This window comes from Sceloporus occidentalis, unplaced genomic scaffold (genome assembly GCF_023333645.1).
Source record: "Sceloporus occidentalis isolate IW3139 unplaced genomic scaffold, rSceOcc1.0.p SCAF_1, whole genome shotgun sequence".
Classification (NCBI taxonomy): Eukaryota; Metazoa; Chordata; class Lepidosauria; order Squamata; family Phrynosomatidae; genus Sceloporus; species Sceloporus occidentalis.
The window spans coordinates 220,297,276-220,319,699 of record NW_028316981.1 but is presented as its reverse complement, the minus strand read 5'-3'; the positions used below and the strand labels follow the sequence as shown (position 1 = coordinate 220,319,699).

The 22,424-nt window shown below is 40.8% G+C and overlaps 1 protein-coding gene across 9 annotated transcripts in view; it reads right to left on the bottom strand.

Moving 5' to 3' along the window:
* The window catches only part of LOC149323490 (SID1 transmembrane family member 1-like), a 78,449-nt gene that overhangs the window by 7,213 nt on the left and 48,812 nt on the right, over positions 1–22,424 (bottom strand). For 5 of the 9 annotated variants that reach the window (XM_089489041.1, XM_089489043.1, XM_089489040.1 and 2 more), the window contains exons 15-21: positions 19,837–19,910; positions 16,970–17,093; positions 12,962–13,079; positions 12,277–12,413; positions 9,600–9,708; positions 6,625–6,701; positions 3,533–3,579 (exon numbers count right to left, since the gene is read on the bottom strand). In XM_089489041.1, coding sequence (XP_089345167.1) covers positions 3,533–3,579; positions 6,625–6,701; positions 9,600–9,708; positions 12,277–12,413; positions 12,962–13,079; positions 16,970–17,093; positions 19,837–19,910 — 686 coding nt within the window. Of the gene's footprint in view, positions 1–3,532; positions 3,580–6,624; positions 6,702–8,781; positions 8,937–9,599; positions 9,709–12,276; positions 12,414–12,961; positions 13,080–16,969; positions 17,094–19,836; positions 19,911–22,424 lie in introns of those variants that run through there. The other 4 variants (XM_089489045.1, XM_089489047.1, XM_089489046.1 and 1 more) reach the window with 2 other exon arrangements.

Here is a 22,424-nt window from a genome sequence, read left to right as displayed (position 1 = left end):
CACCTTCTTTGCCTCTGTCTTTTCTGAAAAGGAAAACTGCTCAACCTGGGGAAAATGATGCAGGAGGGGAAATGCAGCACAGAATAGGTAAAGAAGTAGTACAGGAATGCCTGGCTACTTTAAACAAATTCAAATCTCCATGGACCTTGGCTTCTTGGAACAACTTCCACCATACTCTAGTTTTTCCCCCCAGCCCACATGAGATTTCTGTTTGCCTTTGCTTAAATAGTTTATCATTTGTTAACTTTTTGAAAAAGGCATAGCATTTTGGGAAGTACATTCATTTTTATTGTTGCAATTCAGCCCATTAATAATAATCTCAAATTGTTCTGTTTCTTTAGCTCTTTTTTGATCTCACACCAAGTTTTTTTTTAAATTGTTGTCAAATAGCTTTAAGTTCTTTCTGTTAAATGTAATCCTAAATATTTAATTTTATTCCCACCTTAAATCTGGATTTCTCTATCAATTCCAATTCTTCCATCTTCATCATGCTCACTGTCATCATTAAGGTCTTTTCTTTATTAATCTTGAAGCCTAAACATTGGCCAAATTCTTTGAGTGACATTAGAAGTCTCTACATATTATCGCTAGGTTCTTCCAAAAAGTTGACTAAATTGCAGACGCAAAAACCCACAATTTATAATTATTTTCTTTTATTTTAGCTCCTTGCAACATTGCGTCATGTTTCATCTTTAGATTTAGTACTTCCAATACATTTATGAATAAAAGTGAGGATACCGGACAACCCTGTCTACTTCTTTTTGGAATTTCACATGTGTTCGGTTTCTCCCGCCTCCCCATTAATGATAAGTTGGATATTCTGATTTCTGTATTTAGATTAAGTTGATAAAATCTTCTTCTAAGTCCTTTTTTTTTTTCAAAGGGCTGTTACAGACTGCCAAAATAAAGCTGCTTGGGGTCTCTTTGGAGGTATGCTGTTTAAATGATGCATGCGTCCTAAGAATCCGGAAGCTGCACCAAAGCTGCCCTCCAGTGCTTAGGAATGGAGTGTGGCTTTGGCGCGACCTCCGGACTCTTAGGACCCATGCATCGTTTAAATAGCATACCTCCAAAGAGACCTGAAGCAGCTTTATTTTGGCAGTCTGTAACAGGCCAAAGTTTCAATCATGAATTGCCAATTGACATTATCAAATGCTTTTTCTGTATCAAGAAGCACCATTGTAAATCCCCCCTGTGGTTTTCCATAGTATTCTACAATATCTAGTACCATCCTAATATTTTGCTTCAATAAGCTTGATGGCAGAAATTCATTCTGCTCTTTTAAAATAAATTTCAACCTTTCTACCAAAATTGATGCAAGTAATTTATAACATTATAACATTCAGCAGGGATATAATTTGGTAATTTTGGGGATCTCTTGTATCTGTGTTCTTTTGAATTAGTGTAATATTGGCATTTCCCCATGTTTTTGGTCTTCCTTCAGGATTCCATTTAATGTTGCTGGGAATGGTATCAATACTTAGTCTGCTAGTTTCTTATAGTGAAGGGCTGTGAAACCATCTGGTCTTGGTGACTTCCCTATTTTTCTTTTTCTCTATGGCGTCCACTGCCTCCATTACTGTCATAGGTTGGTTAATATTTTCCTTTGTTCATCTGATATCTTTGGTATTTCTGATCATCTAGGTATTTCCCTATCTCCTCTTGATTCTGTGGCATATTTTGTAATTACTTAAATAGATACATATAATATTTCTCAATTTAAAAAAAAATCTTGACCTGTTCTGTATGTAATACTTTCCCTTCTTGCAATTTTTCTTCATTTTTGAGCTAACCAGTTACCCACTTCATTTGCATTCTCAAAATATTATTGTTTGGCATGCTTCAGTCTCTTTTCTATTTCTTCTATAACAACAACAGCAAGTTTATTGAATAGCCCGAGGGCCTTTTCAAAATACTCAAAACATAGCAATACAAGCAATGCCACACACACACATATATAATGTTAATATAGTGCACTATGTGCAATAAACCCATTTCTTCTATAGTCATTAATGACAATTGCTTTTATAGGGTTTTTACTTCTCTACTCACGTCTCCTTTTTCTTGGTTCTTTAAAAAATTCTCCTCCTTTGTTGTGATTTCCTCTAACAACTTTTGTGCTGTTTTCGACTTTCTCTTCCTCCATTCATCATTTTGTTGTAGAAAAAAATCCCCACATTACTGCCTTACTGGCATCTCAAACTATATTGGTCGTAGTTCCCCTCTTCATGCTTTCATTGGAGTATAATTTAAGGGCTCAGGTCCTTCAGCTTCCTACCCAAAGTCTCATAAACCTTTATGATATTCTGAAGGCTATATCATGAAGTGTCATTGGTTCCCACTTGCACCAAAAGAAAGGGTAATGGTCAGTGGGATTGATGAATCCTCTCAGTTTCTCTGTAACATTGCAGTTTTTTGTCCCAGGGAGACAGCACACATCATGAGACATATTGTCAGGCCCGCAAACCACTGCTTCTGTCTTCCTCAGCAGGCCTGTCTCATGATGTGTGGTGTCCTCCTGGGGCAAAAACCACCCATACTACCACCACAATATGCCTGCTTTGAAATTTGGCAGAAGCCATTTCATCGGCTGAACTTTCCAAGATCTCATACACATTTTCTGAGGACTCCCAGTGCTATTTTCTTGCTTCTTCTCATTACTACTGATAAGGAAGAGAGCTACAAATCAATTCTGCAGCTCAAAACTTGCAAAATGATCCCTGGTCCTTCTACTTCTATGTGTCACATTTCTCCAAATGTCTACCTCCTGTATATTGGGAACTGATCTCCTCCTCAGAGGCATCTCTTGTGTGTTCCTCATCTAGGACAGTCTGCTCCACTCTATCCAAGAAGATCTCATGCTCCCTAGTATGCAGAAGAGTGGATAAATGAGCTTCAAGTTGTTGGACCTTCTCTTCCAACAGGACAACCAACATGCACTTGCTACAGGTATAGTTACACACATTCTTCAGCTAGAACACAAACATGCCACACCTCTTGCAAATGACTGCAGCAGCCTTCTCACTATCCCATAGTTAGTGGTCCTAAGCAGGCACTGAAATGGAACTCAGGATCTCTCCCTCAAAACACCCCTGCTAAGCAACCACACAAACTGCCTATTGGCCTTGCCTGTTAGCAGAGCTTCTGTTCAAGTCTTATGATATGATTGCATGTGCCTTGTGGCTCTCAGAGACTGAGCTGAAAAGATTGGGGCAGGAGTCACACAGAGCTACTGGTTGTTCACTTCCCCCCAAAGGAAGTCAATGTCAACCAAAGCCCCAACCTCTTAGGGCGTGTGGTCAGGAAGAGCACACAGCCACAAACAAACAAAATCCCCCATTAACACCTTTACAAACCCCTCAAAGAGTCAAAGATGACCCACACAACACATCTTCTGCTTTCTCTGAGAAGTCTAGAGTAAGCACCTTTCGTAGATCAGAATTTTGGAAGCCAGTCCATTGCATTATTCGTTGTCAAAGAATTCTGATTACAATCTCAAATCATGCTAAATACACACATATTTGCTACTTACAAGGACCAGTTCACCAGGTTTCCAACAACAAGCAGTACCATTCTGTCCTATAGGGAAGCAATAACAAAGAAGTGTGTATTTAAAATAACTGTAGTCATTGTAATCATAGCCACTGCAATTGGAGACACACACATCTAAGGCATGGTCCACCCATACCGGAGGACCAAATGCTTGTGTATATGCATTTCAAAATCTTCTTTGCAGGCATCTATCCATTTTTTAAAGTTCCAGAATTAAACTTTTACTTATCTCTTGATTGAAAATCAGTGAGGCTTAATATTCACATGACATTTACATGTTTAAGTGTCATCTAAATATTAAATAGATCACTGATTTTCAGTCAGGAGATAAGTATAGCTTTAACTCTGGGACATTAAAAAATGGATAGCTGTACATAAGCATTTAGTCCTCCAGTTGTTTAAGATAACAACTCCCACAACTTCTTGCCATTTACCAGGCTGGCTGGGGGTTCCAATAGACCAAAGGTTCCCCATCCCTGATTTAAACAAATCACAATTCACAGGGTTTGGATTTCACAGAGAACTGGTTTATTAAACCAGATGTTAAATCTTATAATCAGCTCTTTGCAGCTGTGAAAATGAAGAAGCAGGGAGCAGCCAAATGTGAAATTAATCCTCCAACTATCTGATAAAATAGGAAACCAAGGTATCTGGTAAAGTCTGGACTAGAAGCCATAGAACAAGAGGACCAGCAATAATGTTTGTTTAATGATGTGTCTTCTGCACCTATATAAAGATGGGGATAGTTTAACTGACTTCATAGTTTAGTGAAGTTGAAGGTTAGGGAAGGCTTCTGCCTTTATGCTGTTCCTGATCAAAGCTGGGTGCTTGAAGCCAGGGGGTATTCAGCTCCCATTCTCCATGGGCTAGTTTTGTTAAAATTCTTGCTCCTTTATACTACATGGAAATAAAACAGATGTTGCTGTTGCACTAGATTAACCAGGATAAAGAATGCCTTTCCCAAAACATCCTTAAAAGTTCATGGCTGCAGTGAGATCTGAATCCTGGCTTTCTGATTCAATGCTCATAGTCTTAATCATTATGCAGTCAGGCCTTGCTATCTGTGGGCTTGTCATCTGTGGATTGGAGCATGTGTGGATGGCCCCACCCTGTCCCCCCAAATGGCAGACACACATGTGGCCGTGCTAATGTGCTGCCAATAAGAGGAATGGTACTTCAGGTCCTACAATTTTGGCAGCCATGGAGCGATCCGGAACAGAACCCCCATGGATACGAAGGACCGACTGTTCTACACCATGTTTCCTTGAGCCAAATGAGGAAGAACATCTTCCATATCTCACCCCCTGCATCTTCTATCTGAAATTGTAATTTCAAGATAGTTTAGGTCCATGCGTCTTGTAAACTACCAATAACATAGATCTGAGTCTACACTGACTTCACCAGTGCTCATCTAACAAGAGACCTGTTTAATTGGTACAAAAGTCCTTAATCATGGTTAATCATACGTGATGCAGTCACATGGAGACAGACAGACAGAATAATGGTGGCCAGTAGTAGCCTGACATTTCCAACTGGAGGATTGGTGATCTTCAACACAGAAACTACTGCGAGTCTTGTCTTATTGACTGAGGACAAAAGACCAGTGAAACTTGTCACTAGGTGGTTGGTAATCAAAACTCAATAAACAGTCACTCCTGATATGCAGAGATTAACAGACAAGGAAGCTTGAGCAGGTCCAAAAGACAGAAAAGGTAAGCAGTTTGTAAATGCTTCCGTGATTGCAGCTGTAGGTGTTCCTAAGATACAGTAAGTACCATATCTGATAATGCTGGTGCTGCTATTCACCTTGGCTTTAGGCAACATCCTTCCTCCTGCTTGTCCTGCCTTGTCTCCTAACGGCCATCATTAAAAATGAACTTGTTACTTCTTCTTCACACCCACAAAGTTTTGCATTCTCACACACAACTGGCTTATACAGATCTGTCCCTGGACTTTCCAAGCATCTGAGGAAGTAGGCTCAAGTCTACAAAAGATCTGTTACTACCCTTTCTCTTTCAGTTAGTCTCAAGGGTGTCAACAGACTTCTTGGCATACTGATTTTCCAGACTAACATGGCTGTCTTTGAATGCTGATGATAGTTAGGATATTAGATAAATACCTGTTATAAGGGATGCCTTTGGAAACTGTTTGGAAACTTCAGTGGGTCAAAATGCTGTGGCCAGGCTGCTAACTGGGCCTGGTTACAGAGAACATATAACCTCCTCTTGAAACAGCTTTGTTGGCTACCAGTTCATTGCTGGACACAATTCAAAGTACTGGTTATGCTGTATCAAGCCCTAAATGGCTTGATACACTCTCTGAAAGACCCTAACACCTTCTATGAGCATGCTTGAGTTTTAGGATCGTTGAGGGAGGGCTTTCTCTTGGTCCCACAACCATCATGCATATGTTTAGAGAAGACAAAAGAGACAGACGTTTCAGTGGCTGCTCTGAGACTGTGGAATATCCTTCAATGGAAAGCTAGGTTGGCTACCTCTCTGCTGTCAGGTGAAGACGTTTCTGTTACTTAGGCGTTCATTAATGGTCTGTTATAGAAAATCTTTTAATTGGGATGTATTGTATTATATTTTTATCTTTATTATAGTATTAACTGTCCTTTTAAAATGTCTAAAATTAATGTCTTAATATGATTGTTTAATGGCTTTTAACTTTTGTACTATTGTTTTAACTCAAATTGTGAACCAGCTCTAGTCCCATACTGGGAGAAAGTTAGAATATAAAGAAAAGAAAAGAAAAGAAAAGAAAAGAAAAGAAAAGAAAAGCTGACACTCTCACTCAGGGAGACTTGTCTCAACTTCTTCCAAACAGTTTATCCACAGCTTCTTGGGGGAAGAGAAGAGCATGCATTTGCAATCTGCATTTCTACACTAAAAATTGTTGTTTATTCAATGTTAAAGATTTTCAAGCCCTATTGGTTTCATGTAATTAGTAGCTCTTAAAAAACCCATATCACTGTTCTTTTTGTGTGTGTGTGACTCATTTATACATGCTCAAGCAGAAAGCAAAACAAGTAGTTCTGAACACTTTCCAGCAGGCGTCTGCAATCCTTACCATGTACATCGGTCGGCTGCACTGCTGGACGCAGTCTGTGTACAGCACCATCATTGCACGCTGGAAAATCCCAGAGTCTGCCAAAGACAATAGCACAGAGTAGTTCACTGGCAGTCAGGTTGCTGACACCAACAGCACAAGGAACAGAGAATGGAAGACTAATCAAGATCTACCAAGATCCACCTAAAAGAGGCTGCTGAAATGGCAGAAGCCTAAGATAACCAGGAGTAGATTTTTATGTCAAATAATCATGAGTCCAATACAGTTCTGCCACTAAAATAAACAGATTTAGAATGGGCTCAGAGGTGACCTCAGAAGTGTCTGCATTTTGCATCTTGCTCCGACTGAAGAATTTTAGGGTTCTAGCAAAATTCAAAATTGAACAGCCTTCTGCTTGTGTGCAAAGATATATATAGCAATACTGTGAGAACTGTTAGCTTACATGACTGCTGGTTTGCTAAAATACCGTAATGATGTGATGAAGATGCATTTTCCCAGCAACTAAAGGATGCAGATGGGGGGCTTTGTGACATTGTGATTTGGATTTCTGGAGTGCAAATTGATATGGATTTGGGAAATGACAACTGATTAAAATACAGTTGGTAGAATGCAGAGCCAACATAGTGTAGTGGTTTGAGCATTTGACTATGATGCTGGATACTAGGGTTCAAATTCCCACTCAGCCATGGAAACCCACTGGGCGACCTTGGGCAAGTCACACTCTCTCAGTCTCAGAGGAAGGCACTGAAAAACTCCCTCTGAACAAATCTTGCCAAGAAAACCTCATGATAGAGTCACTGGAGAGTTGCCGTAAGTCAGAAATGACTTGAAGGCACACAACAAGAATGTTGATCTGACTAAGAGAACAGAAAACATTTTAGTTCCCACTCCTTTTAAGAGTATAATATGACATACTGGTCTTAAGGCCCTATACAATCTGGAACTTTTGCATGAATTTGCCTGAGTGTCTCTATCATCAGCATCAACATCAGCAGCATCTGAGACCCATTATTGGGTGCTCCCTTCCTAGATTAAGACAGGCAGTAAGTGGGAACAGTATTTTTTTTAGCTACCGTGCCTTGACTATGGAATGCTCAGTAGGCATGAATGGCTTACCTGGAGCTCTCATGAAGACTGTCAGAGCCTTTAGGTCAGTGGTTCCCAACCTATGGGTCGGGACCCCTTTGGGGGTCAAATGACCCTTTCACAGGGGTCACTTAAGACCATTGTAAAACACATATTTGCATGTAGCAATGAAAATAATGTTATGGTTGGGGGTCACCACAACATGAGAAACTGTATTAAAGGGTCGCGGCATTAGGAAGGTTGGGAACCACTGCTTTAGGTAAATTCAGGTACTCCTAAGACCTCTTGTTTGTCCCAGGACTTGTAAACATTTTAACTGTGATACTGTCATTCTGTTCTATTTTAGCTGCTTTGTTTTTGTTTTTTGCTACCATGGCAAGTTCTGCAGATCACATTTTAAAACTTAGTCATTCCCCTAATTTGAAAATTGCATTGGAAATTTTTAAACTCAAAGGTAGCATGGAAATGTTTTAAAGAGTGAAGTCACAATAATGGCCTGCATCTTACTGACTAGTCCCAACCAGCACAGACTGCCTGACACCATTTTTGAATGATGAACCAACAAGCAGGTAAATCCCATTAATTCTAAAAAAAAAAATAATACTAAAAAAGTAGTCATCCCTTAGAAAGTATATGCTTGTTAGGATATTAAATATTTGCAAGTATGGACGTGCCCACCACAGTATACTTGAAGACACTGTCAAGGTATCTGGCACCAGTTACCAGAGTGAAGGTAAGCAACTGTGACAGATTACAGACCACTTTTATAACCCAGGAATCTTTGTGGGCTATGTAGACTTCCAAAATTGCCCCCCAAACAACAACCCCCCCGAGTCCATGTCTTGTTTTAAACAAGCCCTGCAACCTATTTAAACAGAGGAGAGGCAATTCCCCAGGTATGTGTGGAGGATTGGGGAAGGTATTTATCTGAGGAAGGGAAGTCCTGACTAGCCTGGAGAGGTTGAGGGCAGCCAAAACAGCACTGGTGTTTCGACTGCATCCTGCAGCTTACTCTACTACATCTGGCCACAGCACCATTGGTTAAAAAAAGTCTGAAAACCCTTTGCTAACCTGTCACCCTCCAATATCTTAGACTGCAGTCTGTTTCATCCATAACTAGTGGGGCTGGATGGCTGATGGCAGAGATCTCAGGTGAGGGAAATGCAGTTTAGAAAAGGAAGAGCATGCTTCCTGTGCTGGCTGTTTAAGGTCCATGCTTGCAGAGTCTAAATGGGAAAGGGGAACACAAGGGCTCATTACCTGGATCAGAGACATCTGAGGCAAAGAGAAGCAAAAGAGGAAGGAAAAAACAACACATGAGAAGAGGAGTACACTGTCACACAATGCAAGACCACAACAGACATGCTGCAGCTTGGAAAGGGGTCCTGAAAATGCCTACCAAAGCAGACTATGGACATCCACACACACCAACCCTGAGCATCACTGAGCAAAGTGCCACTTGCAGGGGAAGGAAAGATGCCTTGGCAATGATCAGTCACACAGCACAGCTATGGAGTTCAGATAAAAGATGAAGCCCCCAGGACCAGGTTCTTTAGAGAGCTGGAATACAATTCCCTAGACTTATAGCTCAGGTTGAGACAATAAATAGAAATATCAACCTGCCATCTTAATTCTCATTTCATATATCTGACAGTGATACAAGAAACAAGCTCCATTCCCACATTTGTCTGCAGCCCCAAATTCAATAGGCAATGGTGACCACTGGATAATGTTGGACTGCACCACCAATAAGCCTTAGTCAGCAGAGTCAACTGCAGTCCAACTTATGGAAGACCACAGCTGTTCTCCCAATTTAGAGATATCACTGGATTTCCATTAATCCCTCCAAAATAAATACCTCCAGATGGGCCAGAGTGCCTTTCACTTACCTATGTTGAAACGACCCATGTAGTAGATCTGGGTGCTGAGACCAAGTGAGGCAACAACATGGATAAGTGAGAAGAGGACCCAAAACCACACAGAATTTTTTCCAAAAACCTGGGAGCAAACAAAGCAGAACAACAGCAATAACAAAATATTGAGTTTTGTTCAATACTACACCCACTTTCCAGCTATGAAAAAGATCTTCCTCTCTTCCATAAATAAGATTAAGATGTGTTGTACAGTATTCCAAACATAACAAAGGAGGTGTGGGTGAGATGCTTATTCTAATAACCTGGTGTTCAGAAAAGTTACCCCTTACCAGAAAACCTAAAGAAAAAGAAAAATCTTGCATCTTTTTCAGGAGCAGCAAGTATTCAATAGCTTTATTGTTATTTATTATTATTTTATTTATTTATACCCGATCTTCCTCCCGTTATAGGGACTCGGCTTTCTTCTTGTTTGACAGCAATAAAATCAACAAGGTGGTGTTTTTCAATAAATTTATTGATTCTGGATTATTAATTCAATAAAAGTGAAAGAGAACTATAGAATTGTCTTCAGGAGTTGAAATTCTGAATTAATCTTTATCAAAGGTATTATAGCTCAGTGGGAGTTCTTTGCATGTATATGGATCTAGGCAGGGACGTAGCCAAGGGGGGGTTCTTGGGGTCTGGACCGCCCCTTCCATTAGATAAAATGAATGGTGTGTGCTGCTGCGCTGCTGCACCCAAGCCCCATTATAATGGTGGCACTTAGTCTGGACCCCCCCCCCCCCATTCCCAAAATCCTGGCTATGTCCCTGATCTAGGTTCAGTTACTGATGTATCCAATTAAAAGGTCCTCTGGTAACAAAATTGAGAACGAGTTTCCATCTGGGCTCTTGAAAAGGTGGGACACAGTCTGACTCAGAATAATGGAGCTTCCTGTATTAAGCCCAAAGGCAGAACAAGCAAAAAGGCCAAAGTGGCATGCATCTATTTTTCTGCTACAATGTGAGGAAAGATTGTGCTATTTATTGGACGCATATATGCTAGCGTTCATTCTGCCAGAAAAAGACCTGTGTGGATTTTAATCTGTCACACTAGAGGAATAACACAGAGATTTCATACATTTTGCACATGAAAACTGATGAATATTTCTAGTTTATTAAGTAATTTTGACCAGAACTTTCATGCTTAGCTAATGTAGTGTCATTTTACTTATCAACAAAACTTTCAAAGTTCTAGGATGCTTTAGTTTGCAAACCTTAACAGCACTATGGAGAGACAGGCTCCAGTCCAGGGCAGTCCATTTTGCAAGCCAGTTAAATGAAAGTACTAAGGTTTAATCCCCACTTGAGAACTCCCAGGAACAGAAAAAAGACCCTGAAAAGCTTCTACTTTCCCCAGTGGCTGTCCTCTGGCCTTTCCAACTGTGAGAACTCCAGGTCCCTGAGGAGCATATATATGGCTTGAATGCTTGAACAACTCATAATATCTGTACCTAATATCATTAGCACCCACTACCTCCATCTATCCTTTCTGTGCACTAACTTCCTATAAAGATTCTTGGGAAGAGTGAGGGTGGTTGCCTCCTGCCATCTTTCTGCAGGGTGACCTTTTCTCCCTTATTAGCTGAAAGGGGGAATAATTCTATTTACTTGAATAGGGATGGGAGAAGACCACCCTGCCACAAACTGTTGAGGTTGCCTACTGACCTCTGCAGCTCCCTCCCTTCTCCCAATACAAGCAAATTTTCATTAGGAGAATGCAGGTCACCTCATCCTGGTCTTGCAAGGACGATGCTGGCTCTGCAAGGGCCTTGGCTTTCCTGTAACTAAAGCAACATTTATTGTCCCTTCAAGAGACTTCCAACATATGGCAACCCTAAGGCAAATCTACCACAGAGTTTTCTTGGCAGGATTTGTTCCCAGGAGGTTTGCCATTGCTTTCCTATGATGATGAGCAACTATAATTTGCCTAAGGTCATTCAGGAGGATTCTGTAGCCAAGCAGAAATTTGAGCCCTGGTCTCCCTGAGTTCTAGTCCAACACAACACAACACAACATGCTGGCTCTTTTAAACCAAAGTACCAGTGTGGGGTAGTGGTTTGTGTGTTGGAGTATGACTCTGGAGACCAAGATTCAGATCACTGCTCAGCCATGAAAACCCACTGGGTGACCTTGGGCAAATAACACACTGTCAGCCTTCAGAAAACCCTGTGATAGGTTCACCTTAGGATTGCCATAAATCAGAAACAGCTTGAAGGCACACAAATATCACTCTGTGGTTAAAATAACCAGCTATTTCTTTCTTACCCCACTGTCCCATCCTTGTTCTCTATGTCTATTTTAGATTATAAATTCCATGGAAACTGGAAAATTCCTGTCACGCCCATTTTTTATAAAGTTGCATGCACACAGATGGCTAAATACTATGTGCATGCAACTAAATCAATTATTTAATTTAATCCCTTGTCTGGAAGACATGGAAATGTCTGTTGGAAAGGGTATGCTGGAGAATGTGTAGCTGACATCTTCTATTTCAGGAGTCTGCTGTGGTTGACAACAAGACGGCCCAAATCATAATTGTTTCAGATGCTACCGTCCATTTCCCCAGCCTTCTCCACCCTTGGCACTTTCTCCCCCTTCTTGCTGTGTCAGCCCCTCTGTGAGGAATAGAATGTGTTTGGATGCAGCCATACCACTCCAAGCACAGCAAGACAAATGACCATAGCAAAGGAGGCGTAGGCCGAGTAGGCACTGGCATTGATGTCGGGGTGACGCGTCTGGTAAAGTTTGAGCATGCACAGCCCAGCAATCATGTACATGAAGGAGGTGTCTGTCAAAAAAGAAGAGAGAGACAATACTGGCATTACTGGCAAGGATTTTTCTGGGGGACAAAGCTTATATTCAGAGCCACTGACAACTAACCTAAAGAGGTAATGGTGTTGTGGACCAAAACTATTGGAGTGAGGTCCGTGAATAAAACCAAACCGTAATTGAAATTAAATTAGTAGGAATGATTAAACATTTGAGTTTTAACTTTTTTTAATGATAAGAATTCAGGCCTGCCATGGCCATGGCAGAATGTTCAGTGGGTATCGCATAGACATGTGGAGGGCTGAAGTGCAAATAGCTATTTCTAACATGAACAGGAAGAAGGAAAAGAAGAAACACCCAGCCCTTATTTAAAGGCTTCAAATACTGTGCTTGCAACAATCCAAGCTAATTCTGTTTGCCTCAAAGTGTCTAATACCTACAGGTACCACTGAAACCAGTTCACAGGGACTCTGCTCATAATGTCAAGAGGCAAAAGCATCACCACCTTCCCCTGCTTCCATTCTCCTTCCCCCCATGCTTTTTGGGTGGAAGAAGCTCTCTGCTTACCAAACTGGAAATTAGAGTAGTTGGGGCAGACATGGTAACAAGCACTCAGGACACCCTCCATCATCAAAGCAATGCCCATGGCATAGAAGAGGCCAAAGTGCTTCGGGATCCCATATTCCTGGAAGGGAAGGGAAAAGAAAAGAGAAAGACCACACAAATATCATTTGTCAGTAACACATATATAAGCTTGGATGGGATCTTTCTTCAACAGAGGTCACCAAACTATGACTATGTCATTAGAACCAACAGGGAGTGAACATTTGGGTGCACATAACAAACACCTTCACTCTCTTAGAATGGTTCCATGTATGAGAAGAGGGGAAGCGATTTGCTAGATACAAGATTATTTGTAGTGCTTAAAGCATTCAGACAGATGCTTCAATGGTCAGGTTCAGCAGGATGAGATCAATCCATTGCCGAATTTCTACTGTACAAGTTTGCCACAAACTAGCTAAACCCACTCAGATACCACCAATCACACTGTTTAAAAGCTGATTGTATAGAGTTGTTGCAGGTCTGTCTAATCTCAGCATTTGCAGCATTCTCCACTGCTTAAGGAAGGGTTCAGGACAGTGATGCCAGGCTCACTGCACACGTGGAGGCAACAGATAATCCCTCCAGCTCATGAGAAGTTTTTAAATAGCAATCATATTTAGTGGCTGTCTTAATCCTGCCTAAGAAAAACTGCATTGATTTTTTGATAACTAAGTCACTTCTAATACTTTTAGACAAAAGTAAATCATGAACAGGAGATGGTACAAAGCGAGAAATTTGTCAGTAGACCCTCTTGGCACCTAAGAGTACAGAGCACAGTTTCAAGCTGTAACCTGAGAAACAGCCATGTGGAGGCCAGCAATCCTTACTGTTTTGGTACGGAGAATAGATGTGCTTGGGCCCATTCCCATTTACCTGTAGATTCGGTTCTTGAACTGAATCCTGAAACCGTTTTAGCAAACACAGTGGTTCCCACTATGTTTGCTCTGGTTTCAGGATTCCTTTCAGGAATCGATGTGCCTGTTTTGACAGGCTTCTTTTTGACAGGCTTCGCTCCCTCCCTCCCTCCCTCCCTCCCTCCTGCCTGGGCCCCCCAGCAGTGGTGGTGGCGGCGGGGACTGTCAGGGCTCCCTCCGCCGCCTGCTTCAGCTCCCTTGCCTCCCTCCATTATTCTTGCAGTGGCAGCTTCGAAGAAGGCTGCCGCCCGGGGCTTATTACATGTGCCTCCATCCGGCGTGCTTTAGTCCATCCTTCAACGATGTCCAGGACAGAGGCACGTCCAAAGCCCCCCGGCTGGCAGCCTTCTCCGCTGCCACTGCTACCGCCACCGCTGTCCTTCATTCTGGGATTCTGGGAGGCCCGGGCAGCCTGGAGGGCGGCGGCGGCGGCGGAGAAGGCTGCCAGCCCGGGGTCTTTGGACGTGCCTTAGTCCTGGACATTGTTGGAGGACAGACTAAGGCACGCCGGATGGAGGCATGTCCGATGCACCCCGGCTGGCAGCCTTCTCCCCCACCGCAAGAAGAACAGATGGACGGGGGGCCCAGGCAGGAGGGAAGGAGGGGAGGAGGAGGAGGAGGAGGAGAAGGAGGTGAGGAGGAGGAAGGAAGGAAGGAAGGAAGGAAGGAAGGAAGGAAGGAAGGAAGGAAGGCTAGGTGGGAGGGAGGCACGGTTGGGGCGGAGAGGGGCTGCCAGGGTGGATTCGAATCCACCCTGGGCTCCCACTGGGCTGAATCGATTTATTGTCAAATAAACTCAGCTCCTTTTTGGCATGGGTTAAATGGGGAGAATCCATGCCCCCCCAGGAATCGATTCCAAATGAATTCCCAAGTGGGAACCATGGTGGTTTAAACCAGATTGTGATTCCACACGATCCGATTGAAACAATAGTGGGAATGGGCCCCTTGTCACAAAGGAGAACACAAGAGGACATAAAGAGTCGTAGTCACATCTTGTCCAGACAATAAAATAAAATTGTGATTACTGTGAGAATATAAAGTAAAAGTGAAAATACCACAATGTGTATTTCTGATTTGATTTTGTATAACATCCATTAACTCACCCTATACGAGCACATGATTGCCAGGGTGCCAGGATAGTTTATTTACTCTCTGGAAGGCATTGTTAAGCTTTGTTAAACTAATCCTGCCCTTTTAAGGAGTTCACTGGCACCAAAATATGCATCAATCAACCTAGCAGTCACATGTTCTGAGAAGCAGCAAATTTGCTGCAAGTAAAAGGTTATATCTACTTAAGAATGTAAGAATCATCCTGGATCAGACCAATGATCTGTCTAGCTAATTTTTTTTCCATCTGGGTCCACCAGTTACCTCTGGAAAGCCCAGAATCAGAGAATGAGCACAGTTGCACCCCCTGCAACTTGGATATAGTAACTGATATTTACAACTTTTAATACTGGACTTAGGCATCATGACTGTAGCCACTGTTAGGCTACCTGGTGCTCTATGTATCTATCTATCTATCTATCTATCTATCTATCTATCTATCTATCTATCTATCTATCTATCTATCTTTCTTTCTTTCTTTCTTTCTTGGCTGCCTTTTAACTACTTTTTTTTTATAAAATCTATCCAATAGGATTTTTAAAATGACCTTTAAAATCTCTCAACATGCTCCAAAAAGCATTTTTCTATTCAAAATAACAAGTCTTAAATATAAACATACTGTTCAATATTCCTTCATTACCCCAGATTTCTCTACATACTGATTCTACAGACTAATAAGGCTATATCTTTGAATTAAGCCATCATAATTCACCAACTGGATGCTAGCCATATACAGTATGTGTGTGTGTGCACCCACACATTTACTACACACACACACACACTTTCTCTCCCTCTCTCCCTCCCTCCCTCTCTCTCTATATATATTCAATTCAATTTTTATTAATGCTTAAACCAAAGCCCATTTGCGTGATTAAAATGTAAAACCGATGACAGAAATTCAGAATTATAAAATGCTTCAAATAACTAACATCCAAATTTTATACATTAAACATAATAAAATTCCAGACAATTAAATAAAACAACATTAAAAACAGCTTCAAAGTTTAGATAAGATCATCCCCATGACAATCAACTGCAATGTCCGCTCTTACCCTTGCCCGAATTTTGATTGCTGCTGAGGCAAACAGTGAAATCTTATAAGTTACCTCGGAATCAATGTCAGACAGGAGATAAAAAATCTTTTCAGAAGTGGTATTAGACTGTAAATTGGACAGAATAGATCCCATAAATTTAGTTCTTGGATCAGTATATAGTGAGCAAAAAAGCAGATAATGAGGCAAATCCTCGATTTCTGGAGATCCACAAATACATAAACGGGAATCCTTAGATGTGTGTGAATATCTGCCATTGATCATGGCTGAAGGCATTGTTGGAAAACGAAGAGCTGTAAAAGCCTGCCTAAGGCTTTGGGAACGTAAGCTTCCCTAGGTAAACAGCCATCTGATGGTCCAATTTATATAATCTAAACCATTTGGAAAATTACGAATTGTTAATAGCCAGTCTATCCAGATACACATCATGGTTAAAAATGTATTCACGAAGCTTCTCTTGAATTTCAGGTAGGAGGATTTTTAGTTAGAGCAGGATATGATTCAAGCAACCTATGGTATCTTAAACTCCAGACTTTGCAGCTTGATAAATGTTGGAAACACAACTTAGGAAAAACCTTAACCAGAGAATCTATTACAGACCTCCAGTAGTTAAATAAAGTAAAATGAATACATTTAAAATATATTCATTTTATACATTCATTCATTAAAATATATTCATTTTATATATCTTAAATGAATACATTTAAAATACATAAAATGAATATATAAATCCTGCATAAAAGAATCATGGGATGCAGCCAAAGGCATATCTTGCTCAAGAAATGACAATGTGCTAGGTCTTCAACACAGCAATGAGGCAATTCTAGCTAATCATTTTGCGGCTGGAGTTCATGACCCAAAGGCCATGCCTTTCTACTAGGACCAAACTACAGTGCTACCATTGTGTAGATGTCTTTCATTTCCAAGGACCTCCTGTGGAGAATATCTCTGCGTAGGACAATCAACAGGAAAAGAAAGCCCAGCAGCAAGTGGCCAGCATTGCTGAGGATGTTGTTGAACGCACTGCAAAGAAGAAAATGACAGTAAGAGAGTGAGACTGAAGAAGGGCACTCCTACCATGGCCTAAACATGGGCATGAGATGCACAATGTCCCCCTCTGTCCTAAGGGAATTTACACATGTAAAAATGTATGTGATGGTTTTATTATTATTATTATTATTATTATTATTATTATTCTTTATTTATAAAGCGCTGTAAATTTACACAGCACTGTACATACAATCTTTTTAATTGGATGGTTCCCTGCTCTCAGGCTTACAATCTAAAAAGACACGACACAAAAGGAGAAGGGAAAGGTGGTGGGGAAGGGGCCTCTACATATAATACATATAAAATACATAGCAATACAGGAAATGATTCAATAAAACAGACAACAAAAGAACAACAAAAAGCAAGTGACAATTATGCAATTATTAAAAAATAATACCATGTATTTCCAACATTTTTGAGCAGAGTAGACTGTATCGCTTCAGGGTAGGGTGGTATTTAACAGGTTTACAAAGGCCTGTTACAGACTGCCAAAATAAAGCTGCTTCGGGTCTCTTTGGAGATATGCTATTTAAATGATGCATGGGTCCTAAGAGTCCAGAGGTCGTGCCAAAGCCACACTCCATTCCTAAGCACTGGAGTGCAGCTTTGGTGCAGCTTCCGGATTCTTAGGGTGCATGCATAATTTAAACAGCATACCTCCAAAGAGACCCGAAGCAGCTTTATTTTGGCAGTCTGTAACAGGCCAAAGAGCCAAATGTAGTTCCCACACACGCACACTTTAAACTTTTAAATAAACTAAATTGCTCAGGGTGACCAGATATCCTAACCACAAAGGAGGACAAGGCACTGCAGAAGGTAGGACATTAAAAAAAAAAGTAAGACTACAAAATAAAAGCTAAAAACACCAATATAAATGTAAATTCAGCTTTTTTATCATGTTCAAAATAGAAGACATTTTGAAATTCCTCCTGGACAGAAGGTTGAAATGTAGGACATGTCCTAGAAAAGGAGAAAAATAAAAGAGTATTTCAAGCTGCAAAGCTGTGGCACGGAACTGAACTCTGCAGGCTCAGCAGCTTCTGTATCAAGCTGGGCCTTGCATGGCTGAAACGTATCATTCAAAAGCTTATTCCTGGGTAAAAACTATTTGTATATACAGAGGAAAAGCGTCAAGATTAGTAAAAATTACATCTGCGCGCATGCACACACACACACACACACACAGCTTTTGATTTGACCCCACTCTGCACTCTAGGGATCAGCCACTGCAGAAATGAGTCCCACAACTGCCCTTCTCCAAACTGAAATATGGCAGCTGACAAGTGAACATGTTTCCTACCTAGCCCAGATTTATTAAGAAAGTTATTTATTATAACTTTCTGTTTAAGTGTTAAAATTTAAATTTAAGACTTAAACATAAGGCAGCTGGGGAATGAATGTATTCATGTTTTAACGTGGACAGAGCAGAGGGTGGAACATGCCTTCCCTTTCACACAGACCGCTTCGCTTTGCAAGCAACGTTGTTTTTTTTTTTGACAGCTTGTGCGAGTGCTGGTGCTTTTAGATTGATAGAATGTGTGTGAATGCTTGTGTTACATATGTGTGTATAGGAAGGAGACATGCTGGCGAGGAGGGGGAAAGCGGCTGTTTCCGATGCCGCTGGGGAAGGCTGCTTGTTTGGATGCAAAAATGGAACATAAAGCCCATAGAAATAGGGTTGCCATAACTGTCAACCTCCAAACTGGGACAAATGTTTAAAAATGTAGGACAAATGTAGGACAAAATTTAGCCCCAAATGTAGGATGTATTTTTAGAATGGAGGACACGCGAACAACTACAAAAGATTAATAATTTTAAAAAAGCATTAATATAAACGCATGTTTCTTAGGCATGCTCAAAATGGAGGACATTTTGGCATTATTCCTAGACAGATGGCAGAAATGTACTTCCCTTTCTGGCCAACTCCCCCCCCCATTCCAAAACACACACAACAGCACATTTGGGCATTGAACATGGCTTTATTTAACATGACCTCTTGCATATTTCAGAGGCTTATTGCATAACCAACCCCTTTGGGTTTAACACTGAACATGGGTTAACATGGCTATGCATATTTAACATGTCAAGGTGGTTTAACAAGAAGTGGATTTGCCCTCAGTCTCAGGTTTCTTGCACCAACTGTACTTCTCAGAAGTGTGTACTTTCTCAAAGTACTTTGATTTTTCTGCACTGCTCATGAGTTTATAAAAATCAGAGCAACTTACATTGGCTATGCCTGAGAGGCTTGCTGATATCAATATCACCATCATTACTACCATTGTTAAAACAAGGCAGACTTGTTAGCATTAAAAGCACAAAAAATGCACTTTGAAAGTCACACTCTCTCGGCTTCAGAAACAGTGAGCGCATGCCTCAGAAGCTGGCTGATATCACCATCACCATCATCATCACCATCATTGTCAAAACAAGGCAGACTTGTTAGCATTAAAAGCACAAAAAATACACTTTGGGAAAAATACACGAATGGACATGGCCACACATTGGACTGGATGGCCCGTGTGGTCTCTTCCAACTCAACGATTCTATGATATCATTTATAATCTTGAGGAAAGGCAAGTCTACAAGTTTCTGACACAGTGATAGACTGCTATCACTCATACACACTCAAGATGAAATCCCTCCAGCCCCTCAAGTTTAAAGAAACAAGCAATAAACTGGGGGTTCCCCTCACCCTCACAGAAACACATTCACTCACCTCAAGACCCCCAGTGGATGAGCACAGAGGAAATTATAGTAGCAGATGTCCTGGTTTCCAGTTACATTCACCACCTGGAAAGTAAGGGAAAAATCAGTAGATAAGTTCACTTGCATCCTTTACGCACCATCCCATGTCTAAAAGTAATAAACAATGAAAAGAAAGAATGAAGAAATGTTATTGAATGTTCCTGCATTGCACTGCCTGGCCAATTAAACAGTACGGACATTCTCAATTGGAATCATGCTTGTGTATGGATTGTGTATTTGGAATCATGCTTGTGTATGGATTGTGTATTTGGAATCATGCTTGTGTATGGATTGTGTATTTGGAATCCTGCTTGTGTATGGATTAATGTTGTGTTTACCACTTCATCAACGTTCTAAAAGACAAGCAGAAAGAATTTTAAAGACCTTTCCAGATGATGAAAGAAAACATTTCTTCTTTCAGCAACATGCTTCTGTCAGCCAAATTCTAGGACCACAAGCACTATTCTCACATAAAGAAAGTAATGCATCTTACAACAGAGATGCATCAGTAATCCAGGCTATTACTTGGTTCCTTTTTTTCTCCCCCTTCAAAGAAATATGTTCTCTCTAGGATCGGAGATAAAGACACACACCCCAAATGGGGTGGGGGACAGAACAGGGGTGTCATGAAATTATGTCAGATTCAGATTTCAATACCAGTACTATACTTCCGCTGGTATATTCTGAATCCTGACCCCTCCAAATCTTATTTCATTTCCGCTACCAGTTCAATCTGTAAATACCTCCACATAGTAGTTTCAAGAAGAAAAAGCAACCGGTGAAGAAATACCTGTACAAATTAGATGAGCATTAAAGAAAACTATGGAAAGTGTATTTGATTATATCTCAATGCACAGTTTACTGAATGCACTGAATTAGAAAGGCAGCATTCCTATTTCCTGTGCGTGTTCAACTTTCCACTTGCACTTACATAAGGCCAGGTCATGACCAAAAACAGGAGAAACAGAAAATTCAATAGAATATCACCACTCCTCTCATGATGGATTGGAGGGAGAGAGAAAATACAGTGACTCTGTCCCTTCCAGAATTTCCTTCAGAGGAGTAAGGATTTCATGGCTAGGAGCAAAAGGAAACCAACTGATGACTGCTTTATTAAACTCTTCCACCTAGGCTGTTTGTTTATTTACTCCATTTCTATGCTGCCTTTCTCCTAAAAAAAGGACCCAAGGCAGCACACATGATAAAAGCAGCCCCTGTAAGTGTGATTCCCCAGATAATGTTTTTCACTCATTGGAAGGGAGAGCCTCTTTCACAGTTATAACTGCCATGGCTGTACCAAGGTTGGAAATGGTACATATGGGAAAGAGCAAGGATCAAGAGAAGGATATGAAGGATTAGAAATGTGAATTACTGTTAAGCAAGAATGGAACCAGCTCCAGACACTTGATCTACTAGTGATGCTAGCAATGACTGAATCCAAGCAATCCCTAAATCTAAATTCCAACTCAATCAGATTGGTCAGAACCTGACAAAATAGAAGGAATCTTCATCCAAGCATAACTCTCCTTGAAGTGCAGCTTTCTTCTACAAGTTTCACTTATCAGCAGAAATCCAGATGAGTGGTTGAGACTAGATAAATCTATTCACGGGGTAGACCAAACCTAGGAGCCTAAATGTTGTCTCTGTGTATTGCCCCTCTCCAAACCAACATTTTTCACCCCTGAATATTCACCAAATAGTTGAGTTGAAATACTAGTTGAGTTTTTGGAAACAGTCCACTATGTGCTGCTTGTCCTACATATTCAATAACACCAATGAAATCTTTCAACTTTGTCTTTCAGGGTAGTGATTTTAGAGCCTGGTGGGGAAACATTTTTAGTTCAGGAGCCAAATTCTAATATTGAAATGGTCTCTGCACTGCATTTCTGGAGTGCTAAGGCTGAAGGAAACAGGCATAGACAAGTAATTCTTATCAGATTGGACATTTCCACAGTAAAAACATACAAACTACAGCATAAAACATGCAAAGCACAGCATTGATAAGCCCCAGGGCAACAGCTTCCCAGGCAGCAAAGCAGAGCTTGAGTCCATGCAAAACCATTTCATACTTTAAAATTACCTCTTATCTCTGACCACTAATTGGAACAGGTACGGACAAGTAATTCTTATCAGACTGGACATTTCCATAGGAAAAATGTACCATCTATAGCTCAAAACATGCAAAGCACAGCACTGATAAGACTTGGTGCAACATCTTCCCAGGCTGCAAAGCAGACCTTGATTCCATGCAAAACCATTTGATTCCAAAATTCTCTCATATTTTAATTAATCACTAATTAAAACTATAGTAGAAACTTATGGTCCACATGGAGAATCCTAATTTAAGTTAAATAGAAAACCTGCTCCCAGAAATCCCTGCAGGTAAGGACTGCAAATTGGAAGGAGCAAAATCCCTGAGTGGGAGGGAGAAGGACTAGGCCCCAACACTACTTTGGTGTCTCCAAATAAAAAGGAGGAGGAGAGATGGTGGAATTTTGGTATGGTTTGCTGCTTCTTCCCTTGATTTTAATGCTGTTCGATTGACTTTCTTCAGGAAAA